General features: G+C 59.8%; 11 protein-coding genes across 11 annotated transcripts; 6 read left to right on the top strand and 5 right to left on the bottom strand.

Annotated features, from left to right (window-relative positions):
• The first annotated feature begins 121 nt into the window (after nt 1-121).
• Nucleotides 122-2,937, top strand: SPRG_02913 (hypothetical protein). Its single transcript, XM_012341497.1, has 2 exons — nt 122-511; nt 573-2,937. The coding sequence occupies exons 1-2, from the start codon at nt 135-137 to the stop codon at nt 2,899-2,901; spliced, it is 2,706 nt and encodes a 901-aa protein (XP_012196887.1). The 5' UTR covers nt 122-134; the 3' UTR covers nt 2,902-2,937.
• A 968-nt stretch (nt 2,938-3,905) lies between these two features.
• SPRG_02914 (hypothetical protein) lies at nt 3,906-4,989 on the top strand (the record flags this gene model as incomplete). The annotated part of the gene is made up of 6 exons (XM_012341498.1): nt 3,906-4,085; nt 4,184-4,247; nt 4,298-4,405; nt 4,453-4,687; nt 4,735-4,820; nt 4,877-4,989. The coding sequence occupies 6 exons, from the start codon at nt 3,906-3,908 to the stop codon at nt 4,987-4,989; spliced, it is 786 nt and encodes a 261-aa protein (XP_012196888.1).
• SPRG_02915 (hypothetical protein) lies at nt 4,981-6,160 on the bottom strand. The gene is made up of 7 exons (XM_012341499.1): nt 6,036-6,160; nt 5,865-5,995; nt 5,715-5,805; nt 5,609-5,668; nt 5,458-5,545; nt 5,280-5,411; nt 4,981-5,232 (listed from the first exon to the last, which is right to left on the bottom strand). The coding sequence occupies exons 1-7, from the start codon at nt 6,132-6,134 to the stop codon at nt 5,054-5,056; spliced, it is 780 nt and encodes a 259-aa protein (XP_012196889.1). The 5' UTR covers nt 6,135-6,160; the 3' UTR covers nt 4,981-5,053.
• Nucleotides 6,161-6,242: 82 nt separating this feature from the next.
• SPRG_02916 (hypothetical protein) lies at nt 6,243-7,890 on the top strand. Its single transcript, XM_012341500.1, has 4 exons — nt 6,243-6,441; nt 6,488-6,577; nt 6,621-7,398; nt 7,443-7,890. The coding sequence occupies exons 1-4, from the start codon at nt 6,278-6,280 to the stop codon at nt 7,863-7,865; spliced, it is 1,455 nt and encodes a 484-aa protein (XP_012196890.1). The 5' UTR covers nt 6,243-6,277; the 3' UTR covers nt 7,866-7,890.
• Nucleotides 7,891-8,288: 398 nt separating this feature from the next.
• SPRG_02917 (hypothetical protein) lies at nt 8,289-9,203 on the top strand. Its single transcript, XM_012341501.1, has 5 exons — nt 8,289-8,334; nt 8,384-8,646; nt 8,699-8,797; nt 8,858-8,998; nt 9,051-9,203. Exons 1-5 carry the CDS (start codon nt 8,328-8,330, stop codon nt 9,126-9,128), a joined length of 588 nt encoding a protein of 195 aa, XP_012196891.1. The 5' UTR covers nt 8,289-8,327; the 3' UTR covers nt 9,129-9,203.
• A 940-nt stretch (nt 9,204-10,143) lies between these two features.
• SPRG_02918 (chaperonin GroL) lies at nt 10,144-12,021 on the top strand. The gene has a single exon (XM_012341502.1). It carries the CDS (start codon nt 10,236-10,238, stop codon nt 11,937-11,939), a length of 1,704 nt encoding a protein of 567 aa, XP_012196892.1. The 5' UTR covers nt 10,144-10,235; the 3' UTR covers nt 11,940-12,021.
• SPRG_02919 (hypothetical protein) lies at nt 12,006-13,036 on the bottom strand (the record flags this gene model as incomplete). The annotated part of the gene is made up of 2 exons (XM_012341503.1): nt 12,006-12,010; nt 12,076-13,036. The coding sequence occupies 2 exons, from the start codon at nt 13,034-13,036 to the stop codon at nt 12,006-12,008; spliced, it is 966 nt and encodes a 321-aa protein (XP_012196893.1).
• Nucleotides 13,037-15,186: 2,150 nt separating this feature from the next.
• Nucleotides 15,187-15,830, top strand: SPRG_02920 (hypothetical protein). The gene is made up of 2 exons (XM_012341504.1): nt 15,187-15,648; nt 15,715-15,830. Exons 1-2 carry the CDS (start codon nt 15,240-15,242, stop codon nt 15,786-15,788), a joined length of 483 nt encoding a protein of 160 aa, XP_012196894.1. The 5' UTR covers nt 15,187-15,239; the 3' UTR covers nt 15,789-15,830.
• Nucleotides 15,810-19,183, bottom strand: SPRG_02921 (hypothetical protein). Its single transcript, XM_012341505.1, has one exon. The coding sequence runs from the start codon at nt 19,143-19,145 to the stop codon at nt 15,843-15,845; it is 3,303 nt and encodes a 1,100-aa protein (XP_012196895.1). The 5' UTR covers nt 19,146-19,183; the 3' UTR covers nt 15,810-15,842.
• A 1,548-nt stretch (nt 19,184-20,731) lies between these two features.
• SPRG_02922 (hypothetical protein) lies at nt 20,732-21,607 on the bottom strand. The gene has a single exon (XM_012341506.1). It carries the CDS (start codon nt 21,561-21,563, stop codon nt 20,766-20,768), a length of 798 nt encoding a protein of 265 aa, XP_012196896.1. The 5' UTR covers nt 21,564-21,607; the 3' UTR covers nt 20,732-20,765.
• A 413-nt stretch (nt 21,608-22,020) lies between these two features.
• Nucleotides 22,021-23,156, bottom strand: SPRG_02923 (hypothetical protein). Its single transcript, XM_012341507.1, has one exon. The coding sequence runs from the start codon at nt 23,149-23,151 to the stop codon at nt 22,057-22,059; it is 1,095 nt and encodes a 364-aa protein (XP_012196897.1). The 5' UTR covers nt 23,152-23,156; the 3' UTR covers nt 22,021-22,056.
• Between the last annotated feature and the right edge of the window lie 102 nt (nt 23,157-23,258).

Raw genomic sequence — 23,258 nt, forward strand, 5'->3', positions numbered from 1 at the left:
CGTGCAGCCAACGCTCGCGGGCAAAAATGGGAAAATCGCATTGCAATCTTCGCCAAAATATTTCGCATGGATTTGCACCAATCGGAAGTGAGCTGGCTGTTCCATCAAATCAAGATAGACGGCGGCAATTGACGATGAACTTCCTCACCGCGATCAAGAAGCCCGAGAACCTCGACAGCTGGCTCTTTGGCGACGACGTCGCGGACCCGCGCCCGCCATTGGCACCGACGGCGAACCGGTCGACGCCTGCATCGCCAGCGGCAGCCGACCATAGGCCATCGTCGGCCAGCACCAAGCTCGCGCAGGCCGCGACGATGATCCAAGACAAGTACAAGAAGATGGCCAAGAACAACATGAACTACAAGTCGATTTCAAGCACGTATCCGATGCCACTGAGCAAGAAGTTTCGCAAGTACCTCCGCGACAAGCAGCGCGCCGAGACGGCCATGGACGAAAAGCAGCGCCGGCTCTTGCAGCTCTCGGAAGTCAGCCGCCTCCGCGCACACGCGCCGTTCTCGCTGCACGAGATTGTGAAAGACCCCAAGAAGCTGCCGTACCTTCTCGACTTTTAGCAAAACGACCGACGATGGCAACTACCACAACGTCCTCCTCTTCCTCCTCGAGCTCGAGCAGGAGCGCGACGCGGCGCGGGGCACGCCGTCGCTGCTCAAGCTCTTCGACAAGTACTTTACGGCCAAGTCCGAGTGCAGCATCTCGGCGACGCTCGAGCTCACGCCAGAGCTGGAGGAGATGGTGCTGGCGAGCATCCAGAACGACGACATTGGCTGGATCGGGTTTCGGTCAATCCAGCGGCTCGCGTTCAAGCGGCTCACGCGCGAAGAGCTGCCGCGGTTCCTCAAGAGCACCGAGTACCTCGAGATGCTGCAGGTCTCGGAGCACACGGCCGCTTTTGTGCCCCTCGATCGGTTCCTTACGAACCCTCGCGCGGCGCACTACTTTCTCCTCTTTCTCATGCAGCAGCGCCAGCATTTCGAGCTCTACTTTTGGCTCCACGTCGAATACGTTCTAAAGAAATGCACCTCCGATGTGACGCTCTTCTGGACCCTCACGCACGACTTGCTCAAGAAGGCCAGTGTCGACTCGAGCGCGATCCAAGCGCCCACAAAAGCCAGTCTTGCAGACGCCTTGCGGCTCCAGTCCAAGGACGCGGCGCTCGCTGCGTTTAGCGTCGCGCAGTCGGAGATCTGCCTCGTTCTCAATGCGTCGTGGTACGAGCGCTTCGTCAAGAGCCCGCTGTATACGCTTGCGCTGAGCGACAAGGCCGCCAAGACGCTCCTCGACAGCGACAGCGACAGTGACGACGACGACGAGCACGTCAACGCTACAAAGCGCCGGTCCACGGCGGTGCTGCGCGACTCGTTCTCCGAGTACGACTCGATCTCGGACATTCCCAACAGCGAGCGACCGCCGTTGGTCCACCACGTCGAGAGTGAGGACTCGGACTCGGACGACGAAGCGCCTGTGCGGCTCAACCTCGAGAGCATCATTCGAAGCACGTCGCTACCGGACGGGCTCCAAGTCCATTACCGACCCAACTACCCGCTCACGCCCATGGTGCTGCGGGAAGACTTGGTGTCGACGCCCGTCATTGATGCGATCGTGCTCTTCAAGACGATCACGACGGAGACTTCGGGCACGCGCCTCGAGCTCTCGTATGTGCGCAAGGACAAGTCGCCGTCGCTGCCGCCGTCGCCCGAGTCGCAGCGTAAGGTCTCGGACCTCGCCAAGCGCATCCAGCCATACTTTGTGCCCCATGGCAAGCTTGTGAGTCCGGCGCCCGAGCCCGACGTGCTGTTTCCGTTTGTCGTGCTCCAAAACGGCGACCTCGGCACGCTCTACTGTATGTGCTACACAACCTACGTGGCTCGCGGCGATGCCGAGTTTATCGCCCAAGGGGTCTGCGTCGCGTCGCCGTTCCCGCTCATTGACGGGCTCCGGTCGATCGTCGCGCGGCACCTCTTGGATACGCCGACACCGCTCTTGCCGGATCATGTCCGGCGGCTCTACACGCTGCCGGCGCCGTCGCCGACGTCGGCGCCACTGCCCGCGCCGTCGCCCAATGCGCTCTTGCACCGACGCCACTCGGGCACGCTCCTCGACCTCCCGGCGCCGCCCCGCATCGACTTTGGCCTGGCGCCACTCTTTGCGACGCTTAGCAATGCGCTCGTGCTCGAGGTGGTCGCAAACGCGCTGCTCGAGCACAGCATCCTCTTGCTCTCGTCGTCGCTGTCGGCGCTGACGCTCTCGGCCGAAGCCATTCGGTGTCTACTGGCGCCGTTTGCGTGGTGCCACATCTACATCCCTGTGCTGCCAAAGAGTCTGCTCTCGTACCTCCACTGCCCGACGCCGATCCTCGTCGGCATCCACCAGAGCTGCGCGACGCGGGACGACCTCCCGCTGCCGTCGCCGTCGTCGTGTGCGATCGTCGTCGATCTCGATCGCGGCACGCTCGAGTACCTCGGTCCGCGCAAGCTCCAGTGGCCAAACATGGGGCTGCTCGACGACGCGACGAGTCCGATTCGGCTCGTCGATGCGTTTGCAACGGCAAAAGCACAGCTCGATACATTGCTCGTGTGCCCCTCGGCGCTGCAACTGGACGCCGTCGGGCCGCGGCCGTCGTCGGTGCTCCCAACGACATTTCCGAACGCCGACGTCCGCGGCGTCTTTTATAAGCTCGTGGCCAACCTTCTCTTTGACCACACGGCCGCGAGCCTCGTCGTGGGCGATGCGACCGAGTCGGTCATCATCTTTGACGAGCACAAGTTCACGGCGCTCCGGCCAGCATACGAGACGCCGTTCATCGAGTGTCTCATCCGCACGCAGTGCTTCTCCGAGATCATTAGCACCCACCGCCTCGACGCCCGTCTCGAAGGCCACTAAGCTGCGCCAATGCTTTTCCTCCACCGTCCACATGAGTCCAACATCGTCGTCGACAGGGTATACAAGGTCGTTGATGCACAAGCTCCGCGTCCGACGAGCGTGTGCTCGCAGGCGTCTTGTCGCCGTGTCGTGGAGATGGACAGGGCGTGCATTGACCACCCATCGTTCTACTCGATTGCTCAATGTTGCTACTATTGCAAAGCACCAAAACCCGCAGTGTATTGGAGGCCATATTCAGTGGGGCGGCGAGGTCTTACGTCGATTTTTTGCCCGAGGTCATCGTCGCCGGCGATGTGGTGGGGGGCGCCGTGGTCTTGGGGGGCGCGTTCGAGCGGCTCTCGCCCGAGGGGTTGCCGGTCGTGCTGGGCCATCCGCCCGCGTTGCCTTGTCCTTGTTCGCGCGGCATGCTACTGCTCGTTGTTGGTCGTTGGTCTCAAAAGCGCAACTGAGTTCTTATCGGTGGGCAACCGCGATTCGACCCGATGGACCATATATGCGGCAACGCTGGGACGTGGCGTGCTTGGTCCAACGCTTGTAGTCCAGCGTCCAACCAAGCAGGTCGCACAGTCCCAGAGGTACTAGCTCGTTCACAGATGGGCGACTGGCGTTTTACAGCGCTGCGGAGCGTCGACGGCAAAGCGAAAAGGCGCGACGCAACGTTTCAAGTTGGAACGCTGCTCGATCGACACCAACACCTGGTGGACCATGGTAATAACTGCGACGAGGCGTTCACCGACTTGATCCAACTAACCGGTTGCACAATGTGGCTACACTCTATTTTTAAGCACGTCACGGGGTGCCGGAGACGACCGCGGGCAGCATGCCGTCGTCGGTGCTGAGCCTCGCGTCGACCAAGAAGAGCCACCACCCGGGCATCGCTGGCAGTACGTCTACCTCCTCTTCGCATCCAAATCACTCAACACATCTCTTGCGACAGCCGGCGTCCTCGAGGTCAAGCTCAAGCAAAAGCTGGCGCTGGACCCGCAAGCCGTTGCTTTGGCGGCATGACGGACGACGCCGTGCCCAAGTCGTCCGTCAAGCGCCAGCCCAAGCACCGACGCAACCCAAAGGTCAACGTCACGCTGGAGAACCTCGCGGCCGATCACTCGTTCAAGAAGGAGCGCGGCGAGATCATGGAGAAGCTCTCGTTTCCGTCGCCGACGCGCCAGCTCCTCGAGAAGCAAGTCGGCTTGAAAAACACAAGCAAAAGCAAGCTGTCGACGCGTTGCCACCGGTTGCCCATCGTATCTCAACCTGAATCTCGACCTCAATAACCGCGTAGGTGGCGGGCGCGTTCAAGAAGCGCCAAATCCCGACGTCCAACTTCCCAAGCTCGTACAACCGCGGTGCGTACTTCCGATATTAGGATCGCTCGACGTCTTACGGCCACTCGTAGGCCACGTACCCGTCTGCGTCGAGCCGCGCACCGGCGGCAACCACCTCAAATGGACCAAGCGCTTTGAAGAAATCGACTACTCGGTCTTCTTGCCGCTCTTCATTGAAGGTACTTCTGTGCAATGCCACGTGCGTTGGCTCACGCACATGGCGTAGGCACACGCGAGAAGGAAGAGCCGTACCACTTCCTCGCCTCGACAGGGACGATTGAGCTGCTCCAGCACGGCCGTATGTTCCCCGAGAAGGTCCACGCGTGTCTTCACAAGCTCATTGCGCCGATCCGCGTCGCTTTGAACACGCGCGACATGCCTTTGATTTGCGAGACGCTCAAGAACATCCAGCTGCTCCTGGATGTCGAAGGGATTGGACCGGCCCTCGTGCCCTACTACCGGTTCATATCTTCGTATTGGAGCGTCAAACGCTGAATTGCGTGAATAGGCAACTGCTGCCCGGACTCAACACGTTCAAGAACAAGCGGCATAACATTGGTGACGCGATCGACTTTAGCCAGCGACGAGACACAGGTCTCTTCGTTTCGAGTTTTTATGCATTCGGCATCCTCAGCGGCGCCACGTCATAGATGTTGGCGCGCTCATCCAAGCGACCCTCGAGAAGATGGAGCGCATCGGTGGCCCCGATGCGTATGTGAATATCAAGTACATGGTGCCGACGTACGAAGGCATCAACAACTAACCCATCGCAACAAGGTGTCTATTGTTTGGTGCTGTTGTTGTTTTTGTATCAAGGTATCGACTATTTATATCAAGTCGCGCGTCATCGTGATGTACACAAAGCCGTCGGGGTACACAAACGACGCGTAAATCTCGGCGAGCGCCACGTCGGTCGCGACCGGAATGCCGTGCAAAAGCACCTTGTGGGTCGCCAGCGCCAAGTCGGGCACCAGATACGCGAGGACGTCGGCGACCGTGACCAAATCTACGCACGCAATCAATACAACGATCGAGTTGCAAGAAATAGCGGGCCTTCTCGGTGGGCAGGAATCGGAAGCTGCACCATCGGCTCCGTCGGAAGCACGAGACGCAGTGGCACATGGCGTCGAGGTTCGTTTCGCGGCACGAGTTCGTTGTGCACGTCTTGGTAGAGGTTATAGTTGTCTACCCAAAACCTTTTAGTATCAAGTTGATATGCTGCCAATAGCACTCTTCCTGACGGCCTCCCAGAGCTGCGCGTGCTTTTGTTGGGGTAGGTTCATGATCCACTTGGTCGAGCCGTACAAGAGGTACATCGCCTACGTCCGTATGCACAATAGCTGCTCCATGCCCATGCTCATGTCGATGGCATGCGGCGTTACCTGCTTGTAGCTGTTCATAAAATGGGCTTCGACGGCACCCATGTCTTCGCACGGCAAGAGCTAGACATGCGTGTTCACGAGATCCACGCGTGCAGGCGATGCGTACCTCTGTGGGGTACCGCTGAAAGTGTACGGTAATGTCCCAGGGCAGCGTCGCGTCGGCGTACAGGTCGTAGAGCACGCCAAACGGGAGCTGCCTAGAGACAGGCGAAGGCAAAGGTTCGTTGCTGCCATCGCAGTGGCCTTAGGTGCGTACCACTTGAGCGGCCGATCGCTGCTGGAGAACCACACAGTGCGCGCCGAGAGCATGGGTGGCGCGACGTCCTTGAAGTGCTCAATGACGAGCTCGGTCGCGGTGAAGAGCGAGCTCACGCGGGGCACCATGGCCTAGCCGCCATGAGGCCCATGCAATAGGGCATAGACGTACGTAGTAGGGGCGCGGGACCTGGAGCGTCGTGATCTCGGACGCGTCGATCGAGAAGCAGACCGGGATGCAGCCATGCCACAGCTTGCGCCCGACGTCCATCGTCTTGTGCTGTCGGCCGATCTGAATTGTATCCGCATAGTGTTTATCTTCCGGATAACAAGGCGGCCCGGCAGTTGAAGTGTCGTTTAACCCTCCAACGCTTTAAACGCGTTTTACGCAAGATCACTCGCACGCGAAGGGTCATGGCCGACGACAACGCGGACGATGACCTCCACAGCATCGCCGTGCTCTTCACGTATACGTTTGGCGTCGCGTCGCTGAGCATGGGCCACGTCTTTGCGTCGACGGGACCGCTCATGGGGTCCATCCTGCTCTACCTCTTGTCCGCCAGCAACCTCCATGCCAGGTACTACGCACACGGCTGAGCATGCGCTTCCTATGGCCTATCCTAGCGCCTTGCTCGCCAAGTGCATGTCCTTGGCGCCACCGTCTGTGCGCACCTACGGCGACTTGGGGCTGCACGCCTGCGGTCCGCTCGGACAGTACGACAACGCGTCTCGTCCATCGAGCGTCATGTTGCGCTAGGTACATCATCCTCATTTCCGAGTCGCTCTCGTGTCTTCTGACCCCGATTGCGTTCCTTGTACTGGGCGGCACGGAGCTGCTTCCATCCATCGCTCAGTACATCCATGCACCGTGGCTCGAGTTCTCGTCGACGGCGTGGATCCTCTTGTTGGCGACCGCGATGCTCCCAATCGTCTTTCTCCCAAGCCTCAAAGAGACGTTCGCGCTCTGCGTGCTTGGCGGCCTCGCGACCTTCTTCGCCGATAGCGCTGCGCTGTACGTCAACCTGACGCTGCATCCGATGGCGCCGCGTGCGACGGCCGTGACCTTCTCTGGCGTCCTCTCAGCGTACGGCACGATCATGTTTGCCTTTGGCACGGCGCTGCTCGTGCCGCCATTGCACCGCCAGCGCAGGGACAAGGACGTGGGTCGCTTTGTGCTCGTTCTAAGTGCGACGCTGATTGCGATCACGTGTCTCTACATTGGCATTGGGTCGGCCACGTACTTTCAATTGGGCTGCACGGCGCCTGCGACGCTCCTCGAGAGCATGCCCCGGGGTCTCGCCAAGACGCTCGCGACCAGCGCGATGCTGCTGCATATCATGGTCGCGTACCCCGTCATTTTGACGCCAACGCTGTTTGTGATCGAGCGCAAGGTCTTTGGCAAGGACAGCGACGCAACGGGGGTTCTTCTCGCCTCGGAAGATTCGATTGCGCTCCTTGGGCAGAGCGCGCCATTGTCGCCGGTGCGAAACGACGGCGACATGACGTCGACGCACGTCTACAAGCCGGTGGACGAGGTAGACATCGCATGCGATATATGGTTGATACGATGTATTAGAAGGAGGCGACGATGGCAAGCGAGCTCGTGGTCTTTACAAAGCGCGAAATCGCCTGTCGCTTCGTGCTGCGAACGCTAATTGTGGCCGGCCAGTGCTTTGTCGCCGTCATGCTCCAGGGCTCGTTTGCCGACATCCTGTCGCTCATTGGCGCGACGACAGTGACGCTGCCGTGCATGATCATGCCGTGCGTGTGCTACCTCCGCATGGTGCCCCACGACGGCAGCTACCTGAGCGGGTGCACGCGCGCCTTCACACTTGTCGTCATTCTCTCGAGCGCGCTCCTCAGCGTCTACGCAACGATCCATGCGATCGGCAACATTCACAACACGATGGCAACGTTCCACCTCTTTGCGCCCGTCCACCACCGCGAGTTTGTCAACGGCGCCGAGAAATTTCCCTTCTGCCAAGCCGGGGAGCGCAACTAAGAATAAGAAATGAGGTGTCGTCGGATCGTCTCTGGGGTGTCCTCGAAGGAGGCGCGTGAACAAAGTACACTAGCGACATGGCCTGAGCCTCTCGTCGAACTGACGGGACGAGATGGATCCCTACCGGAGGACCGAGCAGAGGCGGTCTATTTTGACGCAACGTTAGCTGCGCCAGAGCGGCTGCCCGCCGATGTTTCGTACACGCAACGGTGCTTTACAAGCCACTGCGAATAAGTAGATGGTCGACAGCGCTGGACGTGATAGCACACTCTGCATGTGGTTGTGCACCCAGGATGCTGGCGGGTCGGTGGTAAAATGGCGTGTTTTTATCCCCGACCAACGACGCCATTTTGATCCAACGTCGGTTGGTATACCATACAAACACCAAGTTTTTTTAAATGCTTTCAACGGATAAAAAATACACGCAAAAGCCCAATCGCCAAAAGAACGAAGTCAGCAAGGATGGCAGGTAGACGCAAGACCTTGGCCCATCACCCGAGGCTTATGACGCTGCGTAGGACCCGGACGTATCCGCAAGGAGCTGGAAGAGTGCCAGAAGGACGTCGAGACCTCGGGCGTCTCGGCGCATGCGCGCCAGCCCGGCGTCTTGGACGCGCTCGTGGGTACGATCCGCGGCCCCGAGGGCACGCCGTACGCCAACGGCACGTTCGTCCTCGAGATCAATATCCCCAAGACATACCCATTCGAGCCGCCGAAGGTCCGCTTCGAGACCAAGGTCTGGCATCCCAACGTGTCGTCGCAGACGGGCGCCATCTGCTTGGTACGCCTGCAAGGCCATGACGATCTCGTGCTCAAAGATGCGCCCTTGGTAGGACGTGCTCAAGGACGCATGGTCGCCCGCGCTGACGATCAAGACGACGCTCTTGTCGATCCAAGCGCTCTTGTCGGCGGCCGAGCCCACGGACCCGCAGGTTTGTCGACGGCCTTCCTTTCGTACTATCATGATGGCTTATTTCACGTGGTGCATTCAGGACGCCGAAGTGGCCAAGATGTACATCAACGACAAGGCGCGCTTCGACTCGACCGCGGCCTTCTGGACAGAGTCCTATGCTATGGGCAAGGACTCGGAGTCGGAAGCTGTCACGCGCCTCTGCGATATGGGGTTTCCCAAGGTTCATCCTGATCAGAGATGCAATGGCGCTCATTCGGTGGCGTCTTCGCTAGGACCTCGTCAAGCGAGCGCTCGCAGAGACCAAGGGCGACGAGAATGCGGCCGTCGAGAAGCTCCTTACGTCCATGTAATTCTCTACAAAGCTTGGAACGCAGTACCGTATTAAGCCATCGTCGGTCTTCTCTAATGAACTAATTATTCCTCCACGCGTTTTGTTTCCCTGCAAGGCAGGCGTCGTCGCCTTCATCAGCCTTTCTTGACCGGACTCGTCCGATTGGAGTTGTGGGTTTCAACGATTGTGCGCCCAGGATCCCTGCCAGCTAGCTAGTCTACTCTGCTCCACTTCATTGCTCGGCTCCTCAGAGCACGTCTCCGAGTGCCTCCTTCATCGAACGACGGTACTCCCTCGTGCGGCAGCCACGTCACTTGAAGCTGTGTCGCGACGTCCACCTGTACAGCTCTCGTCGGAATCTGCCGGCTTGGCAACGTGAGCTAGACGTGCAGTTATCGCTGCTGCGAGTGCCATCAATGTTCTGCACCGCCCTCGTCGGAACGCTGCCTCGGCGGTGCTCCGCGGCGCGCTTGCATTGCCCAGTTGAAGCTGCGGCCACATATCATTCATTGCTTGCTTGGGCGCATGACCAGGCTGCCGGCGACAGCAAATAGGCGAGGCTTCGATCCTTGTCAAGCGCCCGATCTGTCAGTGATGGTCGTCGTTGTTGCGGTGCTCTGGGGATGTGGGGACGATCGTCGTGTCGAGCAAATGCATCTGCCGCAAGATGCAGCCAAGGGCAAATCTTCTCCAAGAATCTTCACGAACGTCAAGTTCAACTGCGGATTTTCTAGACTGTCTCGCATTTTGACCAATGGCATCGCGTCTACGTGGTGGCGCATCTGCAATATCAGCCAATGGCGTGCCAGGAATTCATGTGCGGCCCGCGACAAGGAACGAGTGGCCCGGCGGTCCCTCGCCGACGACATGCTTGGCGTCTATTGCACGGGACGCCGCTTCGTCAAGCCCTTCCAATACATTGTACGCATCTCTGGTGAAGGCCTCGATGGGGCCACGGCCGGCGAACCTTGTCATCTCGATCGCGGAGTTGCCGCCGGCCAAGTGACTTTTCTAGAAGTCCAGCTGCCATTTGTCTTGGGTTTTGTATGCTACGTCAACAGGGTTTCAAGCCGCAACTTGCAGCGCAGTTTGCAATTTTCCTCCACCGGATCACTCAACCACAAAGATGCTCTCCAAGCAAATGTCCCGCGCCGCCTCCAAGCGCTTCTTCTCATCGGGCAAGGACATCCGCTTCGGCGTCGAGGGTCGCGCCTTGATGCTCAAGGGTGCCGACCAGCTCGCGGACGCCGTCCAGGTCACGCTCGGCCCCAAGGGCCGCAACGTGGTCATTGACCAGGCGTACGGTGCCCCGAAGATCACCAAGGATGGTGTGACGGTCGCCAAGAACATTGAGTTCAAGGACAAGTTCGAGAACATGGGTGCCCAGCTCCTCCGCCAGGTCGCCAACAACACGAACGACGCGGCCGGTGACGGTACCACGTCGGCCACGGTCCTCACGCGCGCCATCTATAGCGAGGGCTGCAAGTCGGTCGCTGCCGGCATGAACCCCCAGGATCTCCGCCGCGGTATCCAGATGGCCGTTGACTTTGTCGTCGCCGAGCTCGCCACGCTCTCGCAGGACATTGACGACAAGGAGAAGGTCGCCCAGGTTGCCACGATCTCGGCCAACAGCGAGAAGGAGATTGGTGACTTGATCTCGGACGCCATGGAGCGTGTTGGCCGCGAAGGTGTCATCACGGTCCAGGACGGCAAGACGCTCTACAACGAGCTTGAGGTCGTCGAGGGCATGAAGTTTGACCGTGGTTACATCTCGCCCTACTTTGTCACCAACACCAAGACGCAGGCGTGCGAGCTCGAGAACCCGTACATCCTCCTCGTCGAGAAGAAGGTGTCGTCGGCCGCTGCCATTGCGCCGTTGCTCGAATTCGTCTACAAGCAGTCGCGCCCGCTTCTCATCATCGCCGAAGACGTCGAGTCGGAGGCCCTCGCCGCCTTGATCCTCAACCGCATCCGTGCCGGCATCAAGGTCTGCGCCGTCAAGGCCCCGGGCTTCGGCGACAACCGCAAGGCCGGCCTTCAGGACATGGCCGTCCTCACGGGCGCCAAGGTTGTCTCGGAGGACGTCGGCATCCGCCTCGACAACGCGACGCCGGACCTCCTCGGTTGCGCCAAGAAGATCACGATCACGAAGGACGATACGTTGATCTTGCACGGCGAAGGCTCCAAGGAAGCCATTGAAGAGCGCTGCCTCCTCCTCAAGGACTCGATCGCCTCGACGACGTCGGACTACGAGAAGGAGAAGCTCCAGGAGCGCCTTGCCAAGCTCGGTGGCGGTATTGCCGTCATCAAGGTCGGCGGTGCCAGCGAAGTCGAGGTCGGCGAGAAGAAGGACCGCGTCGTCGATGCGCTCAACGCCACGCGCGCTGCCGTCGAAGAAGGCATCGTCCCGGGCGGCGGTACCGCGCTCCTCTGGTCGTCGCGCAAGCTGCCGTCGCTCTACGAGAAGTGCGCCAACATGGACCAGAAGGTCGGCGTCCAGATCATTGAGCGTGCTTGCCGCGCCACGGTCACGCAGATCGCCAAGAACGCTGGCGAGGAAGGCGCCGTGATTGTCGGCAAGCTCCTCGAGCAGTCGTCGCCCACGTTTGGCTTCAACGCGCAGACGAGCGAGTATGTCGACATGGTCGAGGCCGGTATCATTGACCCGACCAAGGTCGTCCGCACGGGTCTCGTCGATGCGTCGTCGGTCGCCTCGCTCATGATGACGGCCGAGGCCCTTATCGCCGACTTGCCGGCCGAGGGCGGTGCTCCGGCCATGGGCGGCATGGGCGGTATGGGCGGCATGGGCGGCATGGGCGGCATGATGTAAGCTGCGTGCCTGCACTGTCGTCGTCCGTTGTGTCGAGTTGTGATTGCCATATTAATATAGAAAAGATTAGCCTTGTCCACCACGTTCTACCGTCTTCGGCTCCTTCGTCTCGGGATCGCCACGCGGGCCAAGATACGCTGCAGGCGCGGGTCTTCCTGGAGAGCGTCGAGGCCGTTGGTGTCGAGGGATTCAAGAAACTCAAGGTCTTCAAGGGCGCGTGCGAAGGCATTGAGCGCGGCGGCGTCGTTGGTAGCGACGTGCCATCGGAGGCGGCGCAGACTTCTCGGAAGCACAAGGTGCGGCAGCGTGCCGAGGCCACACCGCTGGTGCACGTCGAGCTCTTGCAGCGACGAAGCGCCCAGCGCGTCGAGCAGCTCGTGGACGGCGCTTACCTCGTGGGCGGTCGATCGCGCGTGCAAGAGCGGTGCATCCAGCGCGAGGCGATGATAGCAACCGGGGTCATTGTTCTTCTCCTGGCGCAGCCACGTTGCGAGCGCCGGCGCGAACGGCAGCGGCGCAATGGCGTTGGGCTCGATCGTGAGCGTTAACGAGGCGGCACGGGTGCTGGCGACAAGGCGGTGCAACTCGTGCAGCATCATTGTCGACGTCCCGTCGGCGTTGGGCACATGGACGACAAGGGACATGAGCGCTGATAGCGAGAGCACGAGGTCCACGAGCGTCTCGCGATCGCCGAGCTCGAATTCACGGTCGCGCGCGAGCTGAAGCGTCACGAGGGTAACGTTGCGTGCGTACAGCGCGTGGAAGAGCGCAAGGTGGTGGCGTCGCGTCGCGCGGTGGTGGAGCTCGACGCGCAGCCCGCGCTCCAGAAGCGCTCGGAGCCCCTGGAGCACGGCAAGCGGGTTGGTCGATGCGCCGTTGCCGCACCTCAGTACGGGCCACGCGAGGGTCATGCCCACTGGCGGGTTGCGCCAAAAGGCGGCGGTCGCGACGGTTGTTGGTGTCATGAGGGCCGGAGGGACTGCGTCGAGGAAGTTCAGTACGTCCGACGACCTTGGAATGTATTGCGAGATGGCTTCGACGATGCCAGGCTGCAGGACGGCGCTCGGCGCGGAGACGGGTTGAGTGCTGTTGCTCATGAGTTGCAGAGTGCGATCCCACGTGGCACCACCGCATGACTGGCGCATCAGCGAGTGACTTGATAGTCGTTTGATACGTGGCAATCAACCTCATTTTTCACAATTGTGCGCGGACACTATCAAGTTTGTATCAAAGTATCAAGTCATGGCACCGCATTGGGCCAACACGAAAAGCGAGCGGTGGCAGGAGAGTGGGCACGCATCACAAGTAGGGCGGCGGGTACTTCATGCATGGGACGTTGTCGAGCTGCTTTATCAAGTGCACCTGCGTCGATGTGGTTGGTCAAACCGAGGAGGCAACAATGTCCTTGTGCTCGTTGCTCGAATCAAGATCACTGAAAAGAGACTAGTTCAGGTATATTATCAGACGTGTTTTGCATCGGGCTACCTGCGGCATCGCTTCGTCCGAGGTATCGAGTCCATTGGGTTGGTATCTGATGATACCGCTTGTGGGCAAGACAAAGAACGAGCGACTGCCGAGTCGAGCGACGAACTCACTCGAGTTCACCTTCGTACATCGTCGTCTTCAGTTTGCTGCACCCGTACGCTAGGATGCATCCAAACCAAGCTACAATGCCCTTCAACAAGCCCAACGCTATGTGTAGTGAAATGCACATTGCAGGCAATGGTGCAGCGATGGCGCTTCTAGATAGCGAGGAAATCCCAAAATGCGACAAACACGAGCAAGCACGAGTGTGGAGTACCAGTGCACCCTCGGGATCAAGCCCAAAGCTCTCATAGTATGCGCGTAGGAGGTCCCTGGACGCACGAGCACATACATTCCATGTCAAGATTGAATTGATGTACTCGTGCCGGACGAGACCGTCGGTGCACGACCTCGATGGGAGCGCTCGCTCTCTACCTGGCTGCTTCTCCAGGTATACTTGTTCGATCAAGCATTCCGTCATTTGTAATTTCTATTCGTCGACTAGTCTCGCCAACACGTCCGAGCAAGACTCTGTCCGAAGCGCCAACTAGTACATCTCCGCCTGCGCCGTTTCCACCAAGAGACCTTCTCGAAACGGCACTATGAGTATCCCGTTGGGGATTGCAGGCTCGTCTACGCTTTTGCCAGAAGAGCCAACTTGCCAACCTCCCTTCGTCATGATGCTGCGCTTCGCGTCCTCCTCCATCTGAAGCGAACAAGGACAGCATGGACTTGCGCTTGCCCGTCGCACGGTCTACCAAGGTGCTGTGGCCCGCAACGTCGGTAGACTACAGAGTAGCCAGGATGAACCGTCGAGTGGATTCGCTCGCTGGCAGCACCAAGAGCCACCATCAACGCTGGTTGCTGCATAGCCGCGTGCGTGCGGCAGAGACACGGGCCATTGCTGCATAGACAAACCGACAAGCATTTTGTATGTCCACCGAAAGCTTCGGCCTCGTTCATTTTTCAACTTGCTTGGTCTGCATCACTCTGCTTGCGATGACGCAACACTATCGGCATACTAGGATCCAATACAACTCGATTAGGGCTTTTTAAAATACGCAATCGGCCACACCAATGGCGTCCGTCGCACTCGTGGGCGGACGACTCGGCGTGGCGATCAAAAACACTCTACTGGCGCGACTGCTCCTGGAAGGTGTTGATGCGGTTGTCGCTCATGAGGCGGATCGGGTTGCGGTGCGAGTTCCAGCTCGTCTCGTTGACGTTGTCACGGATCGGGCTGCCGCGGTTCTCCTTGCTCCAGTGCACGTGCGGGCAGCTGGTGAGGTAGCGGACCGAGGCGCCGCCGGCGAGGGCGCAGGCGCCGACGATGACGCCGATGACGGGCCACGCGGCCGTGTCACGGAGCCAGGCCTGGGCGAACGTCGTGGCTTTAGCGCGGTGGGCCATTTTTACTGCTTGAGGAGGAACTCGGCGATTGCAAACTGACTGGTAAACACAAGTCGACAAACTTGAAAGGCGTACTTTGTCCGTGCGTATACGGGAGAGAAGCCGTACTTATTCGAGTCGGCGACCACTTTTATACTGCCAGCGTTGCATGGCTGCGAGAGGCACTCGTCTAAGTACGTATTAGTCACCTGGGTAATAGGTGGTATCCGATAAAGTGCGCTGTAGAGTCTGGATAAAAACACCCCATACAATCCTAGGTGCCAGGGCGACAGTCGTCTCGTTGAGTATGTACAATTGGGTGTTTTTAGTGCCACCCAACCGTGCTGCAAACGATTTGCGGTTTGGTTCGCGGTTGGCAGCACCAGCATGGCCGACGAGGACGAGCGGCTCTTGGCTGCGATCGAAGCTGCGGCCGACTACGAAGAGGCCGCTGCGGCGTCGGCCGAGGCGCTTCGCCAGGCCTTCTTTAAGCTCTCGTTCGCCCGGCGAAGCCTTCCGCCTGAGACGCTCTCGTCGGTAGCGTTCCGTGAGCTCTTCACCGCCGACACGGCTGTCCTCGTGTCGGACACTGCTGACTACAGCATCCAAAAGAACGTATCGTGGACAGCAACCGAGGCGCCTGTCGCGGAGCCGACGCTGCGACACCGCCATGCACACGCCACGCCGGCGGCCACGCCACCTGCGTCGACAGTGACGACCATGCCGACGCCAATCTTTTGGTTTGCGCCATTGCCGTCGCACGAGCTCCGCTCTGCCCAGCAGCAATTCCTCAAAGGTGCTTCTTCATTTCCATTCCAGCAGATTCGAGAGTGATCTAACGCATGCAATACCATACGATTAGCGCTGACGCAGGTCGCGACGACGGCGTCTCGCGCCGCGACTGCCCAGGCCGCGCTGGCCGCGGCTTCGCACTAATATCCACCGACGCCACCGACGACTACATATATACGGCCTTGTATTCTTTGATCGTTACGCAGCGCCGTCGTGGCCATGCACAGTCGGATCCCACTCGTCGCTCGAGAGCTTGGCGTCATAGTCGGCGGCTTGGATCCCGGCGCTCTGAAAGTCTTCCATCCAGTCGGAAATGCCAAGGAGGCGCGAGAGGAACCGGTCGTGGTGCACGTGCATGAGCAGGAGGCAGACGGTCGAGAAGCTCACGTAGCCGAGCTCGTTCTTGTCCATGTACTGAAAGAGAAGGTTGGCCGAGAGCATCTGCGACGGCGGCTTGGCAACCCACTCGGCGACAAAGAGCTGGAGGACCTCGGGCGACCGGAGCTGGTCGGCGCCGTGCACGTCGTACTTGTCGAAGACGAGGCGCATTTGGCGCAGACACTCAAACTGTTCGGCGTACGCCGACTTGGACACGCCGAGCGTCTCGATCTGCTTGAGCCGCTGGTAGCTCGCATTGCCAATCCGGGACGGCATCCGATCAAACTGCAGCACGAGGTACCGGAGGCAGAACGCGAGGTGCTCCAGTAGTACAAACACGATCACTTGGGGCATAACCCAGCTCTGCGACCGCATCTCGGCCCCACACGCCGTCGCGTTCGTGCTGAGCTCGAACGGGATCGACTGCATTGGCACCATGACCGCACTGTCAAAGGCAAAGTTGCACGACGTCACAAAGTACGGAAAGTGGTAGACCGCAATGAGCCCGGCGACGACCGTGATGCCAATGATGTTGGCGTACGAGAGGACGGTCGCCCACTCGCCGATCGACGTGTCCCGGCGCGGCATCGGCCGGCGGTTCACAAACAAGAGGCGGAACGCGTCGCCGCGCACTTCGAGCACGTTGTTGAGGAACGCGGGGAAGGGCAAGAGCGGCCAGACCACCGTAAACATGACCACATACGAAAACTGGATCGCCGCGTCGAGGTAGTCGAACGTCGGGTCGAATTCCGTGAGCTTGGACTCGGCGACGATGTTGTACGCCGTGTACCCGTTCGAGTCGTCCGAGAAGAACATGGTCGGGATGAAGAAGCGCGTCGAGGACGAGATCGCGGTCGCGAGGGCCTTGGCGCTCTTGTTGGTCGTCACGGTGCTGGACGTGAGCGCGCGCGTGCAGAACCAGTTGGCGGTCTGGTGCGTCATGCCCCGCAGACACGTGTTGCGAAAGTGGATCGGCTTGCCCCGGCATTTCCGCACGAGGTACGGGATGATGGTTTCCATGAGCATGTTGAGCACTTGGGTGATGACGAGCGGCGTCACAAAGAGCGTGTCGAGCGTCAGCACCGATGCGTTCCATTGGATGAGCTTGAAGACGCTGCGAACCGCGTCCGGGACGGACGGCGCGTCGGACGAGAGGTACTTGATGGCTTGCTCGCCAAACGGAAGGTACACGAACGCGAGGAATAGGAACCAGAAGAACCAGTTCATCCACACAAAGAGGAAGCGCCGTTGAATCAGGCGCGCTTCGTACTCGGACTTCCACGCATAGTTTTCCCACTCGACAAACTTGGCCGAGAGCCAATTGAAGAGCTCGAAGAAGACGATATCAATGAGGAGCCCAAGCGCCGCGCCTTGGAGGAGAATGTACAGCCAGCGGTCTGTCCCGAGCGCCGACGTCGGCGAGTTGAAGCAGTTGATCATCGCGACGCACACGGACGGAGTCGACGACGTGAGCGCGGCCGTGTTGCACTCGTCGCAGGTGGCGACCGTCTTGGCGAAGACGTACCACTGGATGAACGGCAGCGTGAAGAGGCACTGGAGCACGACCGACGCGCCGACGAACCCAAACATGACGGCTTGGATGACCGTCTTCTTGCGCGAGATCGGCATCTTGTCCATCTTGTTGGTGAGCGGGTTGCGCTGCCACTTGTACTGGAAGAGCGGGTTCTCGTCGTTGACATCGAACGCCGACTCTTTGTTCTTGATGTCGTTGCCAATGTTCCACTTCTCGACGAGGAGCCGCGTCTCGCGCTGCCACATGACGAGGAACGTCGGCGCCCAGATCGCCGACGCGAGGAACGCGAGCACTGCGAGGCCTTGGACGTACGCTTGCCACACAGCGCCCGAGAGGAACCGAAGCGCCAAGTAGTAGACGACGAAGACCATCATGAGCGGCCACAAGAGCTTCGAGTAGATGTGCATGAACGCGAAGAGGAACGCGACGCGCTCGCCAAAGTGGAACCGGAGCTCCTCGATCGCCCAGCGCTCCGAGTTGCCGCGCGTGGCTTTCGTCACCGAGAAGGCAAACGTCCGCTTCCGGTACTCGGCGAAGAACTCTTCGTTGAAGACGCGGTCGTGCAGCGGGAAGATCGACTCGATGACGTCGTGCACCGAGAGCGCGTTCTGCATGTCGAGCACCCACGCCTCCGTGTCGTACTCCCGCAGCGCGTTCTGGATGATGTTCTGCGTCAGTTGGAGCTCGAGCGCCGGCGAAAACGAGAGGTCGGTCGTCAAGTGCGAGTTTTCGCTGAGCCGCGACGACGCTTTGCCCTGCTTGATGGCCCACTCGTCCTTCTCGCGCTTAAACTCTTCGGCGAGGAGGTCCTTGTCCTTGTACGGGTCGAGGAGAATGCAAATGTTGTCCGTGTGCGCAAAGTGGCGCATCTGCGGCGTCATGTTGAAGTCGACGTCCTCGAAGCGCGAGTCATTGTCGAGGAGGATGACGCCGAGCCCGGCTTGCACGAGCCGCCGGCAAATCTTCTCGTGCAGCGCGCTTACCTGCCGCGTCAAGTCGTCGTACGGCTGCGACCGGTACGCGGGCCGCGTCCGCTGCAAGTGGTCTTTGACTTGGCACGTGTTGCGAAGGATGAGCGCAAACGTGTAGCGCTGCTGCTCTTGGAGGTACCGCGCGATCGGCTCGTCGCTCGCCTCGTCGATCGGGTGCACGTGGCGCCGGCGCGCGGTCGAAAGCTCCTGCAGGTGCTCTTCGTTGCCACGCGCATGTAGAAACTTGCGAAACGAGAACGGCTCGGTCTCACGCGCCGTCGACGTCGCGCCCATGTGCTTCATCGACGTGTACCGAAGCGACGTGACGCCATGGTCGCCAATGTCTGTGACGAGCGTCTTGCGCCGGACGTCCCAGCTCGGCGGCTGCGCTGCGAAGCGCGCGTTGGCGTTGTTGCTGTGGAAAGCGGGTGGCAGAGGCGGCGGCGTCTCGAGGTCCTCAAACTCGCCCTCGTCGTCGTCGTCGCCGTCGTGCTCGGCCGTGTGCGACGCATCGGAGGGCTCGACCGACGCGCCGTCCGAGGGCCGGCGCCGACCTAGGCGCGGCAGCATCGAGAAGGTGAAGCGCTCCGGCATCGATGGGGTTTGGCTTCTGGACATGCTGCGTTGATCCAGAGCGCTGCTAGTGCATGTGTTTGTTACTGCGACTGGCTCTGGGTCGACGAAAGCACTTGGGGTTTGTATTGGCCGCCAAAAAATTAAGTTTAATGTCCCACCCATCGTATCCCGCTCAAAATCACTTGAGTTTGAGTTTCAGGGCAAGCTACACAGGCACCCTACATCAACCATGAACACAGAGGAGATGCGGCCATGAACCTGCACTACATTGCTTTGTATCTTTGCTCACATGGAATTCACTAATACCTGGAGCACCTGTGCGGTGCCACATAGGCGCGGGTACCCATGCAGGGCACGCGAACTCGACATCCAGGCGCGCGCTGAACCGTGGGTGCGGGCAGGTGCCTAGTCAATCCTAGACTGCATGCAGTAGTAGTAATACTTGCAGTGACTGATAGCGTCGACGCGCTTCGCCCAATTGCAGGACCGAACGAACGTCCCAGTTCTACGCTCTGTACACCGCTGATCATTGATCATTCACGGGCGAGCCAGAGGATTGTAGAGGATGTCGGACAGTCATCAACCCTGTGCGCAGCGACGTCGTCTCTGTAGAAGGTTGCAGCCAGGAGCCACGTTCCCATCGTTGAGTGCATCTCCTTGTGCACTAGAGAGAAATAGGTGCAGACAGCACCGACAGCAGCCATGGACAGCAGCGTGTTTTCCGTGCAGCATGTGGGCGTTCGTCAATTTGCCACGTCACGATCAAACTCAATTGAGAAACAAGACTGGATGAAAAACTCAAATCGTCAGCGCAACCTTGCATAGAAAGCTCGACACACAGTTGCGCGGCCTTGGATTGGCTCGAGCGGACCAAGTCATTACGCGCAATGAGGATGGGCGACGCGTCTGCCGTAGCATGCAAGTGGGACGAGCGATGGTCCTGCGTGGCATGGGCGAGACGGCGTGCCCTTGTAGCCGCCCATGCCTCTGTGATCGCTGCAGCGAGGCCTGCACGCTTATGTGTCCTCGGTTGGAAGGTACACGACAGGACGGAATCGAGAAGGCCAACCCTCGGCACGCGAATACGACAGAGTCGCGCGAGTCGACGCGTCAAAGAGCTCGTCGACAAGGTCTTGGTTGACGCCGCCGAAAGCAATAGCGTCCTCACTAGCGATGAAGAGCGTCAGTACCTGGGAATGTGCAACGACTGACCTGGCAAAGTGCAACGACCGACCTGGCAAAGTGCAAGGCTGTAAGGGGGGCACAGCACACCGGTGGCTGGATCGCGTGCAAGCGTATACATGGCTGTGCAGGACGATCAGGACAATCTTGCTGCGTTGGTGGTCGCAACGTTCTCGCTTCAGTTGCAGAAACGCGTCGGGTCTGTGCTATGCAACGGGTTCGCGATGGACCACTTGCCCTCGATGCGCGCGGCTGCGTCAAGCCCTTGGCGGCAAGGTCGGTCAGCTTTTCACAAGACGAGGTCGCTCGTCTCGGTTGGTGCAGTCGAGGCAGACGAGTGTACAAGGCGCAGGGGTGAGATGCCCATGGACCTGCAAGGCGTCGCTGCTTTGACGACCTCGTGGGCTCGCAGCTCTTGGTGCCATGGACGGCCGAGACGCCCGTATTTCGATGGGGAGCACAACATGGACCATTAACTTATTACTGTAAAAAGTCGCCCAGGTTCAACTCGTCGTCCCCCGACACGAGGTTCAACTCATCGTCGTCTTCATCATCGCCCGACTGTGCGATCTCTTGCTCCTGCGGCTCGATGATCTCGACGCTGCTCGTATCGTCGTCGTCGTCGTCGTCTTCCACGTCGGCCTCGTCCTCTTCGCCGCTGAGCACCAGTGGCGAGTTGTACGCGCCGCTTGGGCGCGCGAGTTCCGTGATCGTTGTCACGAACGACGGGTCGAGCCGGCACGCTTTGATCAAGAGCTGGTCCCGCCACGACTCGTGGCCGTGGAAGAGGTCGTTGCCGTACGTTTCCAATGCATCCGAGAAGAGCTCCATCTTGGTCTTGCTGTCAATCGAGTCGAGCAAGCGCTGGATGCTCGGCGAATGCGTGCTGAGCGGGGCTTGCGCCTGCTCGTACGCAGCGCCACTGGCCTTGGCGTTTTTCATGTTGAAGTTCTTCGCATCGTTTTTCGAGAACGGGCGGTGGGGGCTCACCGAGACCACATGGCGGTCTTCATCCTCGTCGTCTTCATCGTCATCGTCATCATCGTCGTCGTCGTCTTCATCGCCGAGGTCGATCACGTCCACGGCGTCCTTGCGCAGGCGCTTGCCCTGCGGTGACGCGTCGGACATGTCCTCATGGGGCCGCTTCCCAAGCACCGAGAGCGGATCCTCGTCGTCGGCTTCGACGTCCTCGGTCTCGGCGCCGTCGTCCACGACCGCCACATGCACGTCGTCGTCGTCGTCCGTGATCGTACGCTCGAGCTCCACCATGCTGCTCATCCGGCCCAGGTTGAGATTCGCGTTTTGCAGCACGTGCTGCGGGCATTCCAAACGCTTTCTGGCAACTACACTACCAAATTGTATCCGACATTAAACACTCCTATTATATCATACGGATACAGAATCCGTATCCGGACGTGTTTCTGTCCCCAATCGCATTTGGTGTTTGTATCAGCCACGCCTTCCGGATACCACACCCCCTGAATACAAAAACAAACACAGCCCAAGCGCGCGTCCGGATAAGACGGTGGCGACGCGCCAAGCACACTTGCTTGGCACCAAGTCGACGGGGGATGCGCATGCAGTAGACAGCGAAAGGATGGACTCCATGCAGGAAGATGCGAATAGGATCGGTTCGCTGGCAGTAGCTAATACATACTGGTGCACCTGCCAACGGAGGGCGATGGGCATGGGCTTCGATGGTCCTGGAGCAACGGTCGTTGAAACAAACAAAACAACGAGTCTATTGAGGTGGGTCTAGAGGGACGGCGCGTTAGCCGTAGTGGAGGAAGAGGCGTAGTCGACTGCGCATCTCGGAGCTCTCCATCGATGAAAAGCACGCTTCGGGCAAAACGTTGCAGAGCGCGTTGAGGAGCTTGATTGGCGACTGGGTGCCAATCGCGTCGTCGGTGAGCCCGACGGCTTCGCACCACGCGACGCGGACGACGCCGGTTGCGGTCGCCAGCTTGTGTACAAAGGCGTCGCGGTCGCGCGCCGAGTGCCAAATGCTCCAGATGGTCGGCCACGGCTGGCCTTGGAGCTCGAGGAAATGTTTGCGGATCTTGCGCGCCTTGCGGAGATGCGCATCGAGCTCGGCCTTGTGCGCCTTCTGACGCGCGATCCATGCTTCGCTTGAAGGGTCGATGAGCTGGAGGCAGAGGTCGTCGAGCGTCCGTGTCCGGACAGGCAGCAAGGCCACGGCGACACGGCAGGTGGGGCATGACAAGGACTTGAGGAGCCAGTGCTGGAGGCAGCTGCCGCAAAACGAGTGCGAGCACGAGAGCGTCATCGACTCGATAAAGTACTCGAAGCACACGGGGCACTTGAGCGGCGACTGGCCAAGGCCTGGCTTGGCCGCCTCTTCGCGCTCGAGCGTTCGGAATCGCTTCTGCACCGAGAGCTCGCGCGGGTCTTTGGCCAGCTTGCGCTTCTCGGCCGACGAGAGCGGGCTCGTGGGCGCGATCATGGGCTGCCGGTTGAGCGGGTTCTTGGTCACGAGGACGATCTTGGCGTTGCCACGGCCTTCGAGGAAGCACTTGATTTCAAAGCTGTCGCTGAGGTGCTTGGCGAGCACGATGACGTCGCCGTGGAAGATCTCAATCGACGTACCGCGCGTGAGCTCATCGCCATTGACGTACGTGCCATGCTTGCTCTCGAGGTCCTTGATGAACCAGCGGACTTGTTCGTTGCTGTCAAATAGGCATGGGTATATCTTGGCGTGCTTCTTGCTCACGCTGCGCGAGAGCGCGGCCTCGGACGAGAACGAGAGCTCGCAGTCACGACTGCGGCCGATGCACACGGGCGTTAGCTCGAAGACGCGCTGCGCCTCGGTGGGGCTTGGCACCGTCTTCCCGCTCGGCGTCTCCATCGCCTTTTCCGGAATGCATGCCATTTGAATTTGCTTTGGGATTTGAATTGCGCGTCGTGGATTGGTCAAAAGTCAAGAGAATTACTGCGATGCCATTGGCTCGAATA

The sequence above is a fragment of the Saprolegnia parasitica genome, assembly GCF_000151545.1.
Source record: "Saprolegnia parasitica CBS 223.65 unplaced genomic scaffold supercont2.7, whole genome shotgun sequence".
In the NCBI taxonomy this organism is placed as follows: Eukaryota; Oomycota; class Saprolegniomycetes; order Saprolegniales; family Saprolegniaceae; genus Saprolegnia; species Saprolegnia parasitica.